The sequence below is a fragment of the Lineus longissimus genome, chromosome 7, assembly GCF_910592395.1.
Source record: "Lineus longissimus chromosome 7, tnLinLong1.2, whole genome shotgun sequence".
In the NCBI taxonomy this organism is placed as follows: domain Eukaryota; kingdom Metazoa; phylum Nemertea; class Pilidiophora; order Heteronemertea; family Lineidae; genus Lineus; species Lineus longissimus.
In genome coordinates this window covers 20,250,100-20,271,249 of record NC_088314.1, presented here as the reverse complement: position 1 = coordinate 20,271,249, position 21,150 = coordinate 20,250,100, and the positions used below count along the sequence as shown (strand labels likewise).

The window sequence follows — 21,150 nt, the reverse complement described above, 5'->3', positions numbered from 1 at the left end:
AAAAGGCTATGTGTTGGGCTCGGTCGGAGTTCCATCCGAGTCTTTCAAATAAATTTATCTGAAAGACTCTTCGAAAGAACATTTCCGAAAAGACCGGAACAACTCGACGTGATTTGATGAGTGATCATATAAGTTATTTTTCAAATTCTCATGTGAACGGCCTTTGTTGTCAAGATAACCTCTTTAAAGGCATGTTTTCATTTCAATGATAATGTTTGTTTCGTTTATCTTATACTAAAAATATTTGATTGTATGTGTGAAACAACAGCGTGTTTATGATTCATTCAGAAATCTTCTTTCCTCATTCTTTTGGCTTATCCGGGTCGGATTTCGTTTTTAGATCCAAACTTTAAAGTATCAACAATTTAATGTTTGATCGCCATTCGAATTCCTTACCACATCGCCGTTGTCTGGGCATCATTCGGTTCTAAACCAGTCCCGTCCCAAGTAAATTTAAAAATATATATTTTTAAGTTAGCGCTCTAGAGGCAAAAATGTTGAGGACATAAAATTAAGGAATAGCCTATACCAACCTTCGATGTCGATATATATTTCAAGTTGTCAGTTATTGTCAATTTTGATTGAGGCAACTCCCTCAAAATACAATGTGTGTTCCGATATGTTTCCGATTTTCCCTACTGTCACTGGTTCTGGTTTCTGGTTAGTATCATTACGGTGTTTCAGGAATTAATGTAGGCTCTCAGGAGGAGCTGAAATCTGGACCAAAACTGAGGCGCCCCAGCTCTAGGTTTTGAAATTGTGAATACTAATTAACTCACTCAATTAGGTTTTTCTGCGTGTTTCCCTCACACCTCGTTAATCCCATTCAAAAAGGCCTTTGATCTTCAATACTCTATTTTGGGAAGTCCTGACATTATTCACTTGTGTTGTAGAAACCTGACCTTTCAGAAAAAGGTCGGAATTTTGTCGGATAAATCAGGTAAAGAAGTCGGAAAGAAGTCGGAAAAAGTCGCCTACTAGTGATATAATGGTAGGGGGAATTGAGGTCTGTGTTTGAGGAGATTCACAATGCATTGTATGAGGAACTTCTATGCTTTGTCAACAGAACAAGATTATATTTTGACAAAGTTGCCCTTACTTTTCAGTGACTGGATTAGTAACAACAGATGAGGTGGAAAGCAAGGCCAAAAAGATAGGTGAAGATGCCTCGTTCATGTGTGAGGTGGAGAATTATAATGAGTTCGGCAACATAAACGTGAGTCGACAATAAAATGTATTATGTACCCTATACTCTATTTTACCGTGGTTGGGAATGGACATCATTTTTTCAACATGAAATATTTTTTTTCAGGATCGATGGACTTATTATCTCAAGCGACCGCGATAATATTATCGCGACCGCGATAATATGTCGATCGCTCGAGCGATCGAGATAACATCGAGATAATAAGTCCATCGATCGAGATATTTCCTGAAAAAATTTGAAACAAAAAATCATGTGATGTCCTTTTCCAGCTACCGTAGCCACGAATCTGCACAGTTACGACGACAATGTCTGAACATTTTTAAAATTATTTTATCAAACTTTCAATTCAGGTCGTATGGATGAGAACCACAGACGTCGAAATGGAGTTGATGGCCATTGATGACGTAATCATCGCAGACGACGCAAATGTCAAGGTCGAATTCTCAGAAGATCCAAAACAAGATAGAGCGACGTCTAGAGTCAGTATTACGAAGCTTACACCCGACCAGTTTGGTTCTTATCAGTGTTCTGTGACGGGGAAGGATCGCAAGGGAAACGCACAGAGGGCACCTATGAAAACGGGGGAGTTAACAAGATGGCTACCAGAAGGTAGGTATTTCACTACTTTTTGACGCCGCCGCCATCTGACTATCCATGAAGTCGGAGGGAACAAGCCTTCGATATATACGATATCAGCATCCCAATAGGTGGCGCTGAATATTAAGGATTTATGATGAAGTCCAACTCCGACAAAATTGACGTCACGTCTCTGTCACAACAATCCAAGTCCCTATATAGTCGGCTTCAGAAGTAAATGTTACTGTGCTTTGATTGTATACTGAGCCAAGCCCCAGTAGCGCCACCTATCGTCTACGACTGAAATCAGTCGCTGAAAAAGATGCCAGGACATAAAGATGCGAGGCTCAAGTCTTTGGGAAACCTGGGAAGACCAGCCATGTGTTAACATCACAAAGCCGCGATTCTGTAGAGTTCACGTTTTCACATGCAACATGTCACTGTTCGCTTTTCTTGCATGACATGAAGCATACGATTCACGAGGTCACTTTTGACCTTCACGTCGTGTTTTCAAGCCTTGGTCGGTTATCTTGTGACAAGTGAATCATGGCTACAGACAACGTGAATCCTATACATAACTCAAGCAACATAATTTGATGAATTTAACAAGAGTTAACTGCTCGAGTTATCGGACTTGCTTTCTGTGCCCCAAAAGCACTTTTCAATTCGACCAAGGTCAGTTGTTCATTATGACGATCGAAATCTAATCAGCTGAGCGAGCGGTGTCGGTCATAATCTCAAGGTCAAATCCCTTGATTGTTTCACAACATTCTGTCTACAGGTTTGGCTTCATTTGGAACATGGCACTTGGATGGGAGTGGCTCTGGCGACAATAAGGTCTTGTGAGTGTCCGAAAATGCCTCCTGGTACCCCGGCGAAATTATAGTTTCGTCTATCAGTAGCGATTACTAAGGAAAAGAAGTATGGTCCTAATTTTCGTCATCATTACATGTACATTTATCGTCACATATCCTTTGGGTTAACTACGTAGCGTATGAATGACTTCAATATGCTAACTCTAACGTGTTGTGCCTTTAGGTCTGATGTGAAATTACCGACTTTCTCCTGTCCTCACTATCCCATTGATGGCGTACGAAAAAAGTAGTAAATAAAATCGGTCTGAAATTTATCAGACCCCAACGAAGTTTAAGACTTACGTTGGACGGGTATGCATGTATAAGTAAGGTTCATATGACCAGAAGGAATGGTATTGATAGATAATAATGTAATGCTGAACGTAATGTACTCCAATTGGCGATGAATTCCAATTATGATTGGCATGTTTACCAGAACTTAAATAAAATTGAAACCATCATGGCAGCACTTTTTGAACTTACTATATTGAGTGACTGCGAATCCCTTTGCTAAGATACTCGTTTTTCTCACTACAGCTTATACGAGGGCGCAAAATACCAGGTCGCGGCACCCTTTCAGCGCGCCCTATTCCTGCAGGGTAAGGCTCACGCCATGATCAAGCGGCCCGATTTTTGGAACAAGGACTTCACCGTCCACTTGTACATCAAGCGTTCTCCTGGGGGAACGAACGAATATCAAACTGTTCTTGGAAGCTGGGAGGCGCGCAGCTGGATGTTTCTCTTCAGAATCAACCCCAAAAATCAGCTAGAATTGGAACTTCGGAGGAACAAGTTCCGAAAAGGGAGCAATCCAGCACAAACCTTGGTAAAACTTGAAGGAGGCAACATAAAACGCAACCAATGGCACTCAGTTGCATTTAGCTGGGAACACGGGACGGGCGAGGCGAAGATCTATATCGACGGGTTCGTGGTTGCGGCAGAATACACAGAATACGAAGACAGAGATCTGCCGGAAAGGACAAGCACTGCTCTCCAAATTGGCTACAAAGCTGATACGAAAACCCATTTCTTCAATGGGTATATGGCCGAGTTGACAATTTCTCAAGGTGCTCTCCCCCAGTACACTCTATCCGAGTTTGTTGATATCATTAAATACGAGAAAAAATAAATATCGAATAAAAACTTGTTTACGGTGTTGATATCATCATTAAGAGGTTTCTCAAGCCTCGACGTAGAGCTACGAATTTTGAAATTACATGTTGTAATTGAGTTTGAGAAATTTCAAATTCTATATATACGTACCAGATGTAAATTTTGACAATGCCATTGTGTAGACAGATATTCAAATACCATTGGTACCGAGTTTCAGCAAATTCGTATGCAAAATAGATGCACGGCATTGTGTACAACTGTCTTTCTATTTCCCTGCACCATGCACCAGTAATTATACGAACGGCGTACCCCTTCAATCCAACCTTGTGGTTAGCGATCAAAGTTCGCATCACGAAGCATAAACATTATGAGACTTTAATATGTTTGTTCGATTTTTCGCTCTATTTATCTATTTACAGGCGGATTTTAATTGGTTGACTTTCATGAATCGAGCATGAATTACTTAATCCTTTCTGGACCTATATCTCAATGAGAATAATCCATAAAACACTCATTCAAATCTATAGCAAATACGACCCAGTTAGCATTTAACAACCATAAACAATATTTTCATTTTATTCTGTACTGAGAACACCCATACGACGTGGGGGCAGTTGGTAGGTTTAAGCTCCTAGCGCTGTTTCGAAAGAAAACATCGCACTGTCTTTGTGTGAAGAAATATTAAATTTTAAACAGCCTGTGGCAGGATCGATGTCGTGTAGTTTCTGCGATGTGAAAGTGAATTATAGGACGGAATTTTCATGCCCCTTTGAAATACTAAGTTCAGGAGCATCCGCTACTGCTTGACATTTGCTATTAAAAGCTATTTCGTATTTTCTGCCGAGGATGGGATGGATTTTGGATGATGCGGATTGGTAGTTCTTCGTCGCTCAGTGTAGGCAAAGTCACCCGGTTTCAGCACCAAGAGGAAATCTTAAGGTACTAGGTAAAACAAAAATGCTATATTTAATATTAACACATTGCTATCAAATGTAGCTAAGATGATTACCTTTAGTTTCAAGTTTGTTGATCTCATTACCTCCATTAGCAATGGCGCTATAGACATTTACATATTTCGACACTCCTGGCATGCTTGGATAACGATGTTGCAATGTTTGATTACGACGCTCAGCGGGCTGGGCGCTTTTTTCGACCGCCAAAATAACTAACATTTTTCATGCGAACACACAACTTTGTCAACTTTCAAGCCTGCGGCATATTTGGTCGATGAAAGTACTTTATACAGTGTGTCGATATGTCGATATATTTCCGTAGGTCCATAATTCAGTCAATTATTTCCATAAATATGCCTTTAGTAGCGGTTATTATAGAAATTTACGTCGATAGCGTGTGTTGTTGCTTTTGACGGACTGTATGTTTGTTTTACCCCTATAGCATTGGTACACTAAGTAACTTTGCCCTTGCCGATTGCCTATCGACCGCCAAGTAAGCTGTTTCGTGGAGGTTGCTGTCATCAATATTTTCTCTGATGACCCTTTGATAAGATGTAGAACAATGGGAATTTAGGCCTAGGTGCGAGCGGGATTCGGTGGAGTGGCCAACGCATCGTCTTTCCAATATGAACATCGCAGGCTAAACTCCCCGAATACATGCGGTCTAATAATATCGTCGTTGTAGTAATGAATTACTTCGACTTAGATCAGCGCAACTAGAGTCTAAAGCCACATCCTTGTATTCTTCTCTTAAAGTACAATCAAACTCATACTCTCCAGGTGAGCGTATTTGATCGATATCCAATCGACGCATATGACTTGGTTTGTTCATTTGTCGACACACCATGGTGATCGTCGGGGCGGCAAGCGCTCGCGCCGCGTTCATCGATCGCTCTGACCGAGCTCTGGTCACTCGGAAACCGTGATCATGCCTTATGATACGACTTGGTTTATAACACGTAGCGTTTGAGAAACATTCGGTGTCGGATAGAGAATTAATCGATACTTAGGCAGGTTGAACGATATGAAGGAGTGTTAAAGCCAAAACGTTTAGGACGCTTAGGAGAAGTGGTTGAAGAGATCGTATGGCTTTTGGAGCGAATCTCTTAGAAAAAGGTAGGTTTCATGGTAGGTAGAATTAATCTTTCTAAGGTTGTCGTACTATTGACTTGATCAGCGTTCAGCGTTCGCCTCCTTAAGGAGTGATAACCTTATTTTCCCCTTACAATTCAGACTTAGCTTAATACGCGGTCCATTGTCTTTCAACAACGCCCGCTCGCACCAAGGCCTTTAACGCGGCCTGAGAACTTCTGAAATGTTGACGCAGCTCGTGGCAAAACTCATTAGCCATGGTGTTTAGTGTTGCATTGCGCCGCTGAAAGCCTTTTTTACGAGTGCAGCATATTTATAAGGATTTATCGCTTATTGTGTCAAATGGCGTGACGTAAAGACACATTTTTGGTCATGTAATGCACCATCGGACCGTAAACTCATGAACAGCCCAAAGAAACTTCAATCGTCCTGTAAGGCTTTTGTATTTACCTAAATCATTGATGGGGGACGAAAGGTTACGCCGTAATGCCCTTGTTTGATGGGGACGAAACGTTACGCCGTAATGCCCTTGTTTGATGGGGACGAAACGTTACGCCGTAATGCCCTTGTTTGATGGGGGACGAAACGTTACGCCATAATGCCCTTGTTTGATAGGGACGAAACGTTACGCCGTAATGCCCTTGTTTGATGGGGGACGAAACGTTACGCCATAATGCCCTTGTTTGATAGGGACGAAACGTTACGCCGTAATGCCCTTGTTTGATGGGGGACGAAACGTTACGCCATAATGCCCTTGTTTGATAGGGACGAAACGTTACGCCGTAATGCCCTTGTTTGATGGGGACGAAACGTTACGCCGTAATGCCCTTGTTACGCTTTGTGGACAATGGTAAAACCGTAAACAATCTCTTGTTCATGTAAGCGGGTTTGTCATTTTATCCAAAAAAAAACGATTGCCGAAAAACCTCTATGGTTTTTCAGAAGCTCAAAAACGTTAAAATCTGAGTGTTTTGTTGAACGAATAAACTCGAAAACCTTAGTTGCTATTAGATGTTGGTTTTATCTATTTTCACTGAGCACGATTATCTCGTGAAATGAAATAAGGTTTATTTAAAAACACCAAACACTAAACCATGCTCAACTCTTGGTGGATCTGACAAACGACAGTATTATCGAATAAATATTATCTTAAGCTTGAATAACATACATTCGAGAAAAACCTGAAATATCGGCATGCCCCGTGGGGTTTAGAAACAACAACTGCTTTAGAAGAATAAGCTAATATTGTGAGGCGTATTAATATTTGATGTCGATTATTGCACAAATCAATGCACACTAATGCGTCGTCCTTAGAGACCTGTATCGAGTATTATTAGATAATAGTGAGATTTCGCAAAGGCCGCGAAACGTCAACACGAACGCCTATCCCATTGTTCGACATAGTTTATATCGGGAGGTAAAACAATGGGTTAGGCGTTCAAGTTGATGTTTCGGGGGATTTGCGAAAACTCCCTATTAACCATTACGGTTTTGTCGTATCGACCGCCAAGTAAGCTGTTGCGTGGGGGTCAATGCCATCAAGTTTTCCCCTGATATTCCTTTGACAGTAGAACAATGGAAATTTAGGCCTAGCGCGCTTTGTTTGAGGGCAATAAGACCTGAATTCGTTAACTGGGCAATTAGGAAGTACATGATATTGGTGATCAGATTATTTGTCATCAATAACTTTCTGTTTACTTTCAGTTTTCTGCAAAATATTCCAAATCATCTGCAGCCGGTAGGAGAGAGTACAGCCAGAGTACAATATTGACAGTCTGAAAAAGTAAACGCGGAGGCGAATAATTCGTCTCAGATAAATCTGCAATGGGCCAATCGCTCTGATCTAAAAAGTAAACAAGACTGATAAATACATAAATATATTGCAGGACAGAACAATTCGAACGGGGAATTCTTTCTCACCAAACTTTCAATAGGACAAACAAAAATACATTGATACAATACGAGATTCCCGAAGACGCCCATGGCTACGTATATTGTTGATCCACATTTCCGGAGAGGTAGATTTAGTAAGATGCCGTTCAGCAATTACACGGAGTTGAATACTGCCGCTACGGAGTTGTTAAAGCACGCTGTTATACACGAAAGAGCGAGACATTGGTCCAAGGTGAGGCATCGTGTGTGGTTAGATTTCAGACCTTCTCAAAATAATTATCAGACCTCCCTTGTCCCGTCTGGCTCAGTTGCACTATCCCTGACAAATTCCCCAAAAAGGTCATCGCCGCCAGAAGGTTCTATAGCTGACCCTATTACCCCTCCTTGTCTGAAATTGAGAACTTATAGTTACATAGTATTTTGGGAACGGGATTGGTTTGAACGGTCACTGTATGACTTCAAGGAGGGACACAGATTTGTGTATGTTGCTGATCTAAAGAGTGCTGAGAGTTCTGAAGAAAGGTTTTTGAGGTGATATTGGATATCGCACATTTGCGGTCACTTGTGACATCGGAGTATAATGACAGTGAATAGTGGCTTGGCTCGGACTGAACATTTGATGATTAACTTACAGTAACTTCGTTTTTTCATTCAGGCCGTCCAATGTTATCGCCGACTGGCACTAATGATCACCAGGGAAAACTTCCCTCCAAATTACGTACCGCGGTCGGGTTATGGGCTATTGGTGAGTACAACGTTTCAATTGTTTCGATGACATATAAAACAGTTGTCTCTGGTGCTAACAATCTTTGGAGTCAACCTAGTGTCATACCTGATTCATTATCACGCTCACGCTATAAGTGCAACATCCATCAGCGTCAACATCTTGGTGTCCTTAATACATTCGAAAGTAATGAACTCTCCTTGCACTTGTAGCTGTACGAAGTCCACTTCCATCTTGGCTGGGCCCTACAACAACTCGGCGAAGACAGAAAGGCCGTCCGACATTACACCAAGTCCCTCGATGCCATCGGCTCGCCAAAGAATGGCTGTGCTGCAGGTTGCTTTGCCAATTCCTGTCTAATGACGCCAGTCTTCGCCAGGAGAGCGTTTGCTTATGCGAGAATAGGTACGGTGTACTGTCAAATAGAGCTGTTTTATCCACATGTCGTGCCCACGAAGTTCGTGAACTGAAAGGGGGGCAAAGGTACCACATTTGTCATTTTTGACCCGCCATGGGGTCCCGGGGTTCGTCAAGAGGGCCAAAAACTAAGCCTTGTTCAAGAACTCTTATAGACCTTCATTTTGATACCCATGTTTGATAACAAATTTTGACCTCTACTTTTGGATCATCAGGCCGTTTCAAAGGTCCCGTTTCTGAGGTAATGTGCCACTTTATATGCAGGAAAAATTCATTTTTGAAATAAGCACCCTCGTATTACCCAAAAGCAACTACGTGTACTTCTCATTGCCCGCTAATTTGTTGACTTAGCCCACGGCCTAATACACAAGCTCATATATTTCAGGGGATTTCCGTCACGCTGGTAATGATGCTGAAAATGCGGTAATTCTGGATAACAAAAATCCCGTAAGTTGATTAATAAACAGTAGCTGGTAATGCTAACCTTTATCAGGAATTTTTAAAAACAGTTTTACAAAAACAAACATGACCTTCTAAAAACCAGAAAAAAAAATCAAAAATCAAAAATGGTCGAATTAAAAAAAATTATTTTGATTTTTTTTAGGACGTGTTTTGTATTCGTGCCTTGGTTAGAAGTTCTGAAGACAAAGATAAGGAGGTGAGGTTTTCTTCATAATCTATTCAATAATCGGGCCTAAATAAAACCCCAAGAAAGATAAATAATAAATATGTCAGTTGAGCAAAAAGGGAACATGTATGGAGAAGACGGAGAATGTAACAGATCTCACAGTACATATGCAACAGGCCTGTGTGCATGGGGAAGACAATCATCGCTGAACAAAACACGACCCGATCCTCGAACTGTGTAAACTCGTCACCTGAAGACCACCTCTCTAGATGAGCAGTTCGCCCCCCTGCGTCCCCCTTTAAGTAAGAATAGGTCCAGGGGGTGGCGTTTTTGTTTCCACTTATTTTTATTTAATTTCTATTCCAGGCTCTCAGAGACCTTCATCAAGCAATAAAGCTCAATAGAAAACACCTGTGTGCGTTAATACTGAGGGGCAGCCTGGACAAAAATGATGTAAGTTCGAAAACATCATGGTTGTGGCCATCAAAAGTGCGAGGGATAAGAGCGTCGTAAATCATCCAGTTTTTCGATACATTTGAACTGTCCCGTCACTACTAATACCCTATTTCTATTTTGTTTCCAGGATCTTAGCATGGTCAACAATCACTCTGTTGGAGATGAAGTAAAGAAGACAAATACAGATCACGAAGTGGTACGTCTTCAATTGTATCCAAGAGCAACCTTCCAAGCGTATCGTAACGTGTATGGCTTTGTACACTCTTTGGCCGCGATTAGCGTTCACGTTTTCACATGTAACGTGTCACTGTCCACTTTCATGCGTGACGTGAAGAACGAACAAGTCATTTCCAAAGAGTGGGCTACATAAGATTCACGATAACACCTTTCACCCTCACGATGTGTTTTCAAGCCTGAGTCAGTTAACTCGTGACAAGTGAATCATGACAAGTGACAACGTGAACCCTATATAACACCAGCCTCAGATTAAGGTTTTTGAGCTTTTGAAGGCCAAAATGCACCCCTTAGGCCGGAGTAAAAAGATTTGTGATATGAGAGGTCTTGGATCATCCGTCGTTTTCAAGTCAGGATAGTATAAACTTTTTCTTTCAAGGCGACAAAGACGAACCCAGAATGCCGTTATTTTTTGGATGTGACCAGCTTCAAACATCCAAACATCATGGACTTTTTCCAACGGTTTCTATTCTCGCTGAACATACCTCACATTGTCGTTCACGTAGATGTGAGGCCAGACAACAGCAATGGGCCAACGAAGAGTAACAAAGGTCAGTAGAGAAATGCAGGAGAAGTCCATTGAGATCTGTCGCGGCTTTCCATAGGTGGCAATGACTTGTTCGTTATCCATGTCACGCATGAAAAGAGAGCAGTGACAGGTTACATACTCTATATAATCGCAGTCTTCAATGTACTTTCAGCAACAAATGGTTTTGTTTCGCCCATGAAATTCCTTCAACCATCCCAAGAATCGGAAACAGTCAAACGGCCATGGCGGTGCGGAACGACCGCCATTACTGATTATGATTCTGATGGCGCCACTAGGCGGCGTGGTGAATATGGTGACGTAGTTCGACAGTTTGCTCTTCGCCCTCGGACTGCCGAGGAGTCCATCGGTAAGCATGGACCTGGCTGTTTAAGACAAATGTAGCACTTGTCACTTGGTGCTAAATCCATCTTGGCGTTATCGCCCCAAGTAAATTAGACGCCGCGATAAGGAACCTCCCACAGATATCACAGATGTCACTCCATGTAGCAGCAGTATATGACACATTATGCACTGAGAAGTCGATGAAAACGAGCAGGCAGCAAAGCTTAAAGCAATCACACATTCTTGTAGCAATCACCCATTCCTGAAGCAATCACCCATTCTTTAAGCAATCACACATACTTGAAGCAATCTCACATTCTTGAAGCAGTCACACATTTTCAGAATCTTGTATTTCAGAGAAGCTAAAGAACGATTTGAAAATGAAGGCGTTGCGGCAAACATATCAATATGCCTCTGAGAAAAACAGTCGGTTGTCGAGAAAATCCGGAAGTACAGAGAGCGTGGAGGAACGAGAGCAACCTCGGAGCCGGTCTACGGTCCCTGTAAGTAAATCAGCACAACCGCATCATCTGGTGATGCCGAAGAGGATCGACCCGAACTATTTGCAGTGGATTTTTCAATAGTATTAATTCACTCGTATTATCGTATTAGAATATTGTACATAACTTTGATGATTTGATATTTCCAGGTGTTCCAGTCAGTCAATATCAAAGATGCTCCGAGGATGTATTACAGGTGTGTACATTGACTTCATATTTCTGCTTGCCGATCGTATTAACACTAGAGACTTTCCCTGGCATGATGTTAGCAAGTTCACATGTACCGTGTCAATGTTCACTTTTCATGAGTGACATGAAGAACGAACAAGTCATTTCCAAAGAGCGGGCTGCATACGATTCTCGATGTCACCTTCACCCTCACGTCGTGTTTTCAAGCCTGAGTCAGTTAACTCGTGACAAGCGAAACATGACAATCGACAACGTGAACCTAAATATCTCCAGGCTCTGCTAAATGTATTGATTAATCAATTGAAATCAAAATAACTTGTTTCATTGCAGGCCTTGGGCTGGTGATAGAATACCAGTGGCGGAGGTAAACCGGCCGCAGTCCTTGCCAATATTTCGGTGATAAGGAGAGGAACACCAGCACTACCCGTGCTAGTTTAGCGTAACTCCTCATACTTGGTTAGTTCACGGCATCCAGTTCGTTAGACACCACCACGACGTTGCAAAGTGTACAGCATAACTAAACTGCACTCTATTCGCGAAGAGGGGAGGCACTAAGAAGCGGGGCGGCTTTAAAGAAACATTGCACCGGACTGACCGAATACTTCATGTTTGTCACATACAGGTTTTCAACTTCTAATCAACTGACGATTCTCAGATGCCCGAATAAAGTGTAAATAAAAGACAAACTCAACAATCATTTTTCAGGTTCGCACTCATGAATATGTTTTGGCAATGCTGTGGTGATCTGCACGGTAGTCTCACATTGCAAGCCACTGTCGATTCACATCGTTTTGTACCAAATGTTTTTGATAGCACTGTTGTATGAATAACACTGATGTTTAAAGAACGCCGACGACTTATATCTTATATTGCTCGATCCTGTACAGAAACGTCCATGCAAAAATGTTAACGTCTCAGGGCGATGTTACATATGATTCACGTTGTGAATGGTCATGATTCACTTGTCACGAGTTAACTAGCTTAGGCTTGAGAACACGGCGTGAGGGTGAAAAGTGACATCGTGAATCGTATGTAGCCCGCTCTTTGATGACTTGTTCGTTCTTCATATCACGCATGAAAAGTGAACAGTGCATCTTATAACTGGGACATTTTCTTTTCGTCGTCTAACATCTACCGCCCCCCCCCCTCGGCCCCTGTTTTCGAGCAGTCAAGGCAATAAATGCTTCCAATGATACGATCGTAGTCTGACGACCATCTTCTCCCTAGCCAACAATCGTTTAACGACAGGGCAGGAAAAATTCTGTACTTCCCATTCACGTCAGTGTACACTAAGTTACAAAATGCCATTAGATATCAAAACTGGAAAGTCGTTTTGTGATTATTTTGCCCTAAAGTTAAACTGCATCTGGCTGGAATGGATCTTATTCCAATATCATTCTGGCGAGCTGATTCGAAATCCTCAAAGGAGTATTTTCTTCAAGATAATTGGTTAAATCAAGTATCAACGACAATAGAAAAAGACTTTAGTATCACGTAAAGAGCGTTTCGTGCCATGAAGATGTAGTATAGGAGTTTGTTATGAGACGAATAGCGTGCAGGTGTTCCCAGGATTTCTGGAAGGCCATTTTGCCGAGGGACGGCCGCTTGCACTTTAAAGAGAGCTGCTAAAAGCCATCAAGTAATCTCAAAGTGCAAGGTTTGGACCATTATCGATCAATTGATTCCAATTTACAAAATATGATGCACTTGAAACAAATGAGAACAGGCCGTCCTGTCAAGTCATTATCCGTATTGATTTCATTCGGGAGTAAAAGTGCTCTCGATTGGTGGGCAGTGTCCGATATTCAAAATGATCATCTGCACTTTGGAATGCCAATGGCCCATTGCCACTGCCGGCGCATGCGGCTACCTTTGCATATCCCAATTATGTTCGGGACGACTGCTCGGATGAGTGAAGGTTGCTGATATGTTGCTAGCGGATGGACATTTGCAAGATTATTTAATTGGTTGCAACAACTCACCTGATTTGAAGAGGTTTCGCGAGATTGACCAAGTATAAATTCTCCCCAATGTGCTTATAGTGTCCATTATTATATTTCAAGTACGTATATCGATACTTGCTGTATAGTTTTCCCAGGTATATGGCACGGCTTAACCCGCCGGCCATGAGGGAATGGCCCAGTGGTTGGCGCATTGGCCCCAGAGTGGAAGTTAAGCAACGTTAAGCAACGTTGAGCGCGGTCAACCTTCGGATCGGTGACCGGCGCGTACAATACACTTGCCATAATGTTTGCAATCAAGATGATGTTACTCAACTTTTACCTCGTTTCGCCAGCGTGAATAAGTCATGGATTTATGTCCATCGGGTATCGAAAGTCATACGAATGTTTTTCAAAAAGGCATTATAAAACCAACTTGGAGCCGTTTGCAATGAAACCCATGATATTTTTGTCCATATCGGGGTCAACCATACCTACTTTGTTGATATTGGCATAGGTGTACTTTACATTACACTGTGGCAGTAACAGCAGGTGGCTCATCAAATTAGTGTTCTCGACACCACAAGAGTTTGGTTTCGATGACCACTTACATATATCCAATATAAGTGTGATCACATTTGATGAGATGACGCAGTGGTCCCGCAACGTTAGCGAGCAAGAAGCATTGCTGATAGGACCCAAACATTTAGGTAAGTTTGATAAAGTAATCTATTGCAGTTTTCGTTGCTGAATGTTTTTTTATAATAGCCTCGGTTGTCCGTTCAATATCAGAACAATACAATCTCATTTCAGTAACCACGGTCACGAAATACGTTTTAAGTTCAGCAGATAACGCTCAGTTAAGCGCTAATGCCGGCGTTTGTCTCTGATGCTCATTGAGCATCTTGATCCAGTATATTTTCATGGCGTCGCGAGAATGCTAATACTTATGGCTTTGTTCGCATTATCATATTAGTTGATTTCTTTTTTCTTCAGAATCATGGCATTGACGAGGATTACAATCCTTTCTATTGGGTTACTCGTAATCGCATCGTCAAAAAACGGTAAGTCACAAAATGCTTTCATGAAAACGTGATGGAAAACTAAGCCAATCCAACACCACAGACTCAACAATTCATTTATTTATTCATTTTCATATGATTAATGTCTAGAAGTATATTCAGATTAAATTTATCAGTGAAGTGGAGAATGCACAAAACAGACCGTACATAATACACAGTTAATGCCGTGCGAGCTTGTGCAGCGACCACCATGAAAAGTTTCATGGGGGTCCATGTCATCAAGATTTGCCCCGATAATTTGATAAAACTGCATATAGAAGAATGGGAATTTAGGCGTTGGTGCGAGCGGGCTTTGTTTAAAGACAATAGACCGAATATTAAATTTGGCTCGGCCTGTTTTTTTTTCAACTGCGAGGTATGCGGTCAAATAAGAAATGAAAGACTGAATTTGTGACACATGTCACTTCTTCGAGTTATGATGTGTTTTTCTTTGACATCATTGACAACGTTTTGTGAGAAGGCGAGTAGGAGCAAGCTCCAAGCCTTGCCATTGGTGACGGTTGTTTAGTGATACTTACGTACATTTTGATCTCTTCCTGTTTGGCCGTGGCAAATGGAGCCAGGTCTTCTCATTGGGATATTGGAGTTGGGGTTGGGAGTCAATGTAATATGTCACAAAATGTAATTCTCATCAAACACGGTGTCGAAGTTACTGTATGTTGTTCTTCCTTTCTTACTTTCCTTAGTTCTTCTTCTTCTTCTTCGCGTTCGACTGGTCAAAGTTTTACGGTACACTATTGGTCCTCAAAAACGTGGCAGTATAACGCAAATCTGTCTCCGTTCCCTATAGCTTTTCTTGGAGAGATGTGGGCACCGGCGATGCTTCCCCTCGGTTGGTAATCAGAGGACATTTTTCCAGGATGTTTTCTGGCGTCAGTTCTGAGAAACTATGATCTTCTGTTTGACTGTAGCTGTAATTACATAAGTGCTTTATTTTATTTTTCTCACTTCTTCTCAGGCGGAGGTGTGAATGGGTGGCTCTGGGCTAAGAAAAAACCTTTAACAAGTAAGTTTATTCTGTAACGTCTTGATCTCAATGTATCATTTCGGTGTTTCGCGATACAAACAAAGCACCCGAAACGTCCGCGTGAACGCCTATCCCATAGTTCGACGTCGTTATCAGGAGGTAGAACAATGGGATAGGCTTTCACTTTGGCATTTCGGGGGATTTGCGAAAACTCCCGAATATCTCCACTTCGTTATTATCTCTGGAAGCGGTGAGTACATATTTGCGCCTCTGTATTATGATGTTTCACGAACATTTAGCAAAAAAAGTCGGAGTCAAGAATTGTTATTTTGGCAGATTACGATATATCATCGGATCATAATTTTTGTCTAAGCGAATAAAGCGAATTTATTCACGAAATACATGAAAATCAAAAAATCGAACACGCGCGAAAATTTGACACTTAACGTCTGACGAGGGTATTTCTGCATAGATTGGTTTAGAAAACGACTTCAGAACAAATTCTCAGATAGCATTTGTGGTTTATCATTATGGTAACTTGAGAAGAATATGTCATCAAATTTACTTCAAATATATGTTTGATTATAGCAAATGGCAAAAACCAGCCAACTGTAACTTCCATTGCTTCAAATGTTACTCAGAAAAGAAGGGTGTCGAGATATATCAAGAATTATTCGGGCAATACTTAATCTTAAACGTCCATTTTTGTCTGACCTCACGGATCCTAGTCTGTATATTCATTTACATTTCAGATGTGCAAATCCCCGGCTACACTCATCGCATTGGTGACTGCTTTGGCCGAGACATCAAACACATGGGCTGGGTCACGGACAAACAACACTGTGTTAATGAATGTAACAAGCGCATGGGGTGCCTTGCCTTCCTCTTCATATACAAGGGCAAACATAGCGACTGTTGGTTAAAACATTATGCCTGTCCTACCCTAACCATGACGCATAACAAAGACTACCATTTCTACGTGAAACAAGCGAAAAAAGCAACCCAACCAAAACCAAAGAGTAAAACAGGTGAGGGATCGCGTCACATTGTTATTATAAACATGTCAAATGGCACGCTCCATTGCGAAAATATAATTTGCAGAGTGGCTTTGACGTGATTTCGCAGCAGAAATATAAAACGCGGATTTCGTACGAATTTCACAACGCATGCGATTTTTTTTCATTGTTTGAGTTCAGTGAGGCGCGACAAAATGTAGCGCTGCCGCATGCGAGAGAGTGCATCGCAGTGAGATGCGGCACCTTATAAAAGGTTCCTTAAACTGACTGAACAAATTTAGCTGAGTCACTTAATGTCACCTGAGGAAAATTTCAACCTGCCATGGCAAAAGGAGTGGCATGTCGCTCCGAGCTTGACTGGTTGAGACGGACTGGTTGAGACGGACTGGTTGTTCATTTCACTATCGTCTGCATTGTGTGAAATCTGAGTATATCAATTTCTTCAATTATGTCCTGGTCTCATTTTAGGCTCATCTTCTGTGAGACATACGACTCATTTTGCCATGGTGGGTCACATATCTTTTCAGTGCTCCGATATTTTAGCTATGAAATATTGGGAATGAAAAATCAATTGGATATAAGCTTGTGCATGTACACATAGTTGATTGAAGATTTCGAAATCGCGTGCTGTGTGTATGACCTAAGTATGTATGTTTCAACAGGACGTGAGTCTGGTTAAATGCGTAAATCGCAGTACCACACTTTTTGTCGCAGTGGGTGTTAGGGTATGTTTTGGAGCCAATCTCTCAAAGAGAGAGAGAGGACGGTGCTTCATTTGCCCCTTCGATTATATTCCTGGCGACCTTTGCATGGCACGTGTAATTTTCAGGGGGCAAAAACCTAAAGATTTGCGAGCACAAACGTGGCAAAATTACCTGCCCCAGCGGTCAGGTGATTAACATTATCTCGAGCAACTATGGGCGTACGTCTACCACGATTTGCTCCAAAGGCAAGCCGGCCGCCCAAACGAAGAACACCAAGTGCAAAGACACGAAGAGCTTCCCACACACCAAGAAGCTCTGCAACGGAAAGAGCAGCTGCAACCTGCATGCAACAAATTCTCTGTTTGGCGACATTTGCCATGGCACCTTCAAGTACTTGGACATCAATTACTCATGTAAAGGAGGTAAGATTGTATTCTGTCGCCATGACTAAGCCTCTACGCCCCCCCCCCCCCGTCATGGCCTTACCACAGTGTTTTTCAGATAGATCTTGCCAAATGTACTTGGCTGACCTCTTTTCACTATATTATCTGTAATACTAAGTAGTGTGATTAGAAATAGTAATGATACACAGCTGGGGCCGCCGGTGTCATAGTTGACCGGCTTTAGTAATTGACACCGTGAAGAAGCATTGGTTAAGCCTATACTCTGAGGATAATCTAGTGTTGTGCAACACCACTATCTTTTGGTAAATGTGACCCGCTCTACCAAAACTAGGCGCTTGTCGCCTCTGAACTTAACAGGTTGATACGGACTTGTTGTTCATTTCCCTATTGTAGACCTTTTGTGAAATGTGACCAAATCAGTTTGTAATAGATTTCACAAAAGGTCTACAATAGGGAAATGAACAACAAGTCCGTATCAACCTGTCAAGTTCAGATGCGACAAGCGCCTAGTTTTGGTAGAGCGAGTCACAAATGTGATCTGGTCACATTCCTGAGCTCAGCTAAGTGCCTTTGGCCAGTTCGATATGGAAAACATTATAGCATTAGTGTCGAATTCTGGGCGAGTCTTAATTTCTACCCGTCGAATGTCACGAATGCAAATGACAAGCTCAGCCCTTAGTGTTGCCATTAATGTTCTTCTTTGCTCTCTCGTCTCCAGGGGCTGCTGCACCAGGGGGAAAGGCCAAGTCAGGTAAGCTAGGATAAAGGCCCATTTTACAAAAAACAAAAATTTGTGATGCCAAATTTTAGCGCAGTCATCTGGGGAAAATTGCAGATATCTTTTCAGTGCTCCGACATATTGAGAGCGAACACTGAATTGGATGTACATGTATTAGTTTGTGTATGTACAGATTGTTACTTGGAGATTTTTGCATGAGCGATATCGCGTAGGAATAAATGCTGAAATAATTTGGTCTTTGATCGGACACCGTTATATGAGTACAAGAAAACTCGGGGTACAAGAAAACTCGTGGCCTGATGTTCTCCCCAAATTCTTTTAACTCTTTTCAGGTGAGTCTGTGCGTATGTATGATGCGGTAAGTAAATGGGTTATCACGGATATAGGCTTAAAACAAGGATCAACTTAGGCCTATGGTTAGAATCGAACACTTCGATTCAGTAACCAAAAGTAGTCCGCTACTTTTGGTTACTATAATTTCTCCCTGCGTGTAAGGATGTACTGTTCATACTGAAACACACACATATAATAAATACACACATACAAACATACGCATACACAATTCTCTGCGTTTGAACTTTTTTTATCGATTTTCCGCGAAGAAAATACTTACTTGCATAGGTAGGTCCAGGAATTATATTGAAGAAAAGAAGAAGAGGTACCCGGATGAAGATGGTCACATGTTTGATGACGTAGGCGGCAGAAGTCAATTATTGGTAGCCATGTTGGGCGGACCAAATCACGTGAGTAAACATGAGTAAGTCCAGTCTTCATTTATTGACCATCTCACGAATCTATTTTTAGCCAGCGGTAAGTATAACTAACACTGATTAGACTAACCCTAGTGACTCCTTTTTTTCTTTTTCAGAACTTTTCAAAACTTTGTTTGATTTTTGTTCCGATTAGAGGAAAATGCCCCGGATTGAGAAGATCACGTGATTTTAGGTGAAGCAGACGAATTTGAATGATTGATGCGAAGAAATAGCCGTCGTGAAGACCGAATTGTGAGTATAGAATTGTAAGCATGAAACCGCCGACCCGGTAAACTTAAAATCCCTCCTCCACATTCTCGGGTTACGCTGCGCTTTGAAAAATGGTCAGTTGCTTAAAGGGGTGTAATAAAAGAACAATTTGTATATAGAATAGAGTTTTCGCAAATCACCAACGCCTGCCCCATTGTTCGACCTCCTAATCAGGAGCTCGAACAATGGAATAGGCATTCGTGTTGTTCCATAATATGTCTACAGTCCGCGAATGTCGAGGAATGCCTTATAATAACGCAAATGTTATATTGCACATATTTTTTTCAGCTCATTGCCTTCGACGAATTATTGGACAGGGCAATCAAAAATGTATTCTAATTATCAGGTACGTAAACCTTTCAGTCTGAATAAGCTTTGCCACTCATTGGGTAATACTAGCCTTGCCGTCCTAAATATGAAAAGGCCTTTTGAAATTCGTCAGATAAGGAGAAGTAAGAGGCGTAGATTAAATCATCGCATGTATTAATAGAAGTCTATCTAAATAGAATTGCATCGGAGCCCATAAACGGCATGTGTATCGTTTCACTGATGCGAATAATACCAAATGGAGGAAAGTCCACCTTTTCAATTTCAATCTACAGTACATCGAAACGATGTATGCTTGTACGAGGAGTATGTGTTATGCTGAATCCAACATGAGCCAGGCCCAGTACTGTGCATATTATTCACCTGAGGACAGCCAATTCGACCCCCTTGCACCAGCTCATAATTCATGTCCTGTGATACTGACCCGTCTGTTTTTCAGAACGAAAAATCCAGGAACGAAACGATTTGAAAGCAACGGGAACTGCGTACTCCAGAGGATTATTTCTCAAATTAGTCAAATCATTTATATATGTATAAGCTTATATGTATCCAGAATACCAGTATCACATTGTCATTGAGTTCCCAATTTTTGTTTATATCAAAACATCGAGTTGCGTGCTTAGTGTTAATTACATGATTTCGTTCCGCTCAATGATCAGAAAGGTCTCGGTGTATAGACAGACAGACTTGTTGAAAAGAACATCGATTATTCCCATCTATGTATAGTTTTAGAGGTGAATCTGAATAATATGCAGCCCGCAACTTATACATGACGGAGGTCAAAAGATTAAGGATACTATATGTAGATATATGTTATATGTAGGATTGCTAGTACCAGCAGAGGTTAATCAGATGCTGTATTCAATTTGCTATAGCAGGACTACTGTCTATCTGATGAGACATCACTGTATAACAATTCCGTAAACACTCCTCATATAACACTCATCCTTTATGGTCGACTGGTTATCTTGCAGTATTGCAACATAGCTCGACTTTGTCCTAATGTCAATATTCATAATTAACGGCAAAGTATAGTATTATAAACTGATCAACCATCGTCAAGTCATTTAAAGAACGTTATTTGTAATGCAAGTAAGTCTAAATCATTGTCGACATTGTATTGTAATGCGAGTAAGCTCTTATCAACCTCGACATTTTGTTGTAATAAAATTGAGTTAAGTCCAAATCATTGTCGTCATTGTATTATTAATTATAATGCAAGCAAGTCCAAAATCATTGTCC

General features: G+C 41.4%; 3 protein-coding genes and 1 long non-coding RNA gene across 5 annotated transcripts; all 4 read left to right on the top strand.

Moving 5' to 3' along the window:
• The first annotated feature begins 568 nt into the window (after window positions 1–568).
• Window positions 569–3,783, top strand: LOC135491250 (uncharacterized). The gene is made up of 5 exons (XM_064776986.1): window positions 569–660; window positions 1,107–1,216; window positions 1,558–1,816; window positions 2,565–2,625; window positions 3,175–3,783. The coding sequence occupies exons 1-5, from the start codon at window positions 606–608 to the stop codon at window positions 3,764–3,766; spliced, it is 1,077 nt and encodes a 358-aa protein (XP_064633056.1). The 5' UTR covers window positions 569–605; the 3' UTR covers window positions 3,767–3,783.
• Window positions 3,784–4,380: 597 nt separating this feature from the next.
• Window positions 4,381–12,721, top strand: LOC135491186 (uncharacterized). Of its 2 annotated transcripts, none has more exons than XM_064776896.1 (13): window positions 4,381–4,689; window positions 7,500–7,920; window positions 8,344–8,433; window positions 8,625–8,817; window positions 9,215–9,276; window positions 9,434–9,487; window positions 9,824–9,910; window positions 10,041–10,109; window positions 10,527–10,698; window positions 10,849–11,043; window positions 11,376–11,521; window positions 11,668–11,714; window positions 12,038–12,721. In XM_064776896.1, the coding sequence occupies exons 2-13, from the start codon at window positions 7,777–7,779 to the stop codon at window positions 12,105–12,107; spliced, it is 1,329 nt and encodes a 442-aa protein (XP_064632966.1). In that variant the 5' UTR covers window positions 4,381–4,689; window positions 7,500–7,776; the 3' UTR covers window positions 12,108–12,721. The 2 variants fall into 2 exon arrangements, with proteins under 2 accessions (XP_064632966.1, XP_064632965.1); XM_064776895.1 differs by lacking the exon at window positions 4,381–4,689 and adding an exon at window positions 5,459–5,819.
• A 1,577-nt stretch (window positions 12,722–14,298) lies between these two features.
• On the top strand, window positions 14,299–18,959 carry LOC135491644 (uncharacterized; the record flags this gene model as incomplete). Its single annotated transcript, XM_064777615.1, has 7 exons — window positions 14,299–14,357; window positions 14,644–14,711; window positions 15,688–15,735; window positions 16,449–16,724; window positions 17,542–17,838; window positions 18,539–18,571; window positions 18,892–18,959. Coding segments are annotated over exons 2-7 (786 nt in total), but the record flags the coding sequence as incomplete, so codon positions are not given.
• Window positions 18,960–18,961: 2 nt separating this feature from the next.
• Window positions 18,962–21,047, top strand: LOC135491281 (uncharacterized). Its single transcript, XR_010447796.1, has 3 exons — window positions 18,962–19,577; window positions 19,870–19,927; window positions 20,348–21,047. It is a non-coding gene; the product is annotated as an uncharacterized LOC135491281 (long non-coding RNA).
• The last annotated feature ends 103 nt before the right edge of the window (window positions 21,048–21,150 follow it).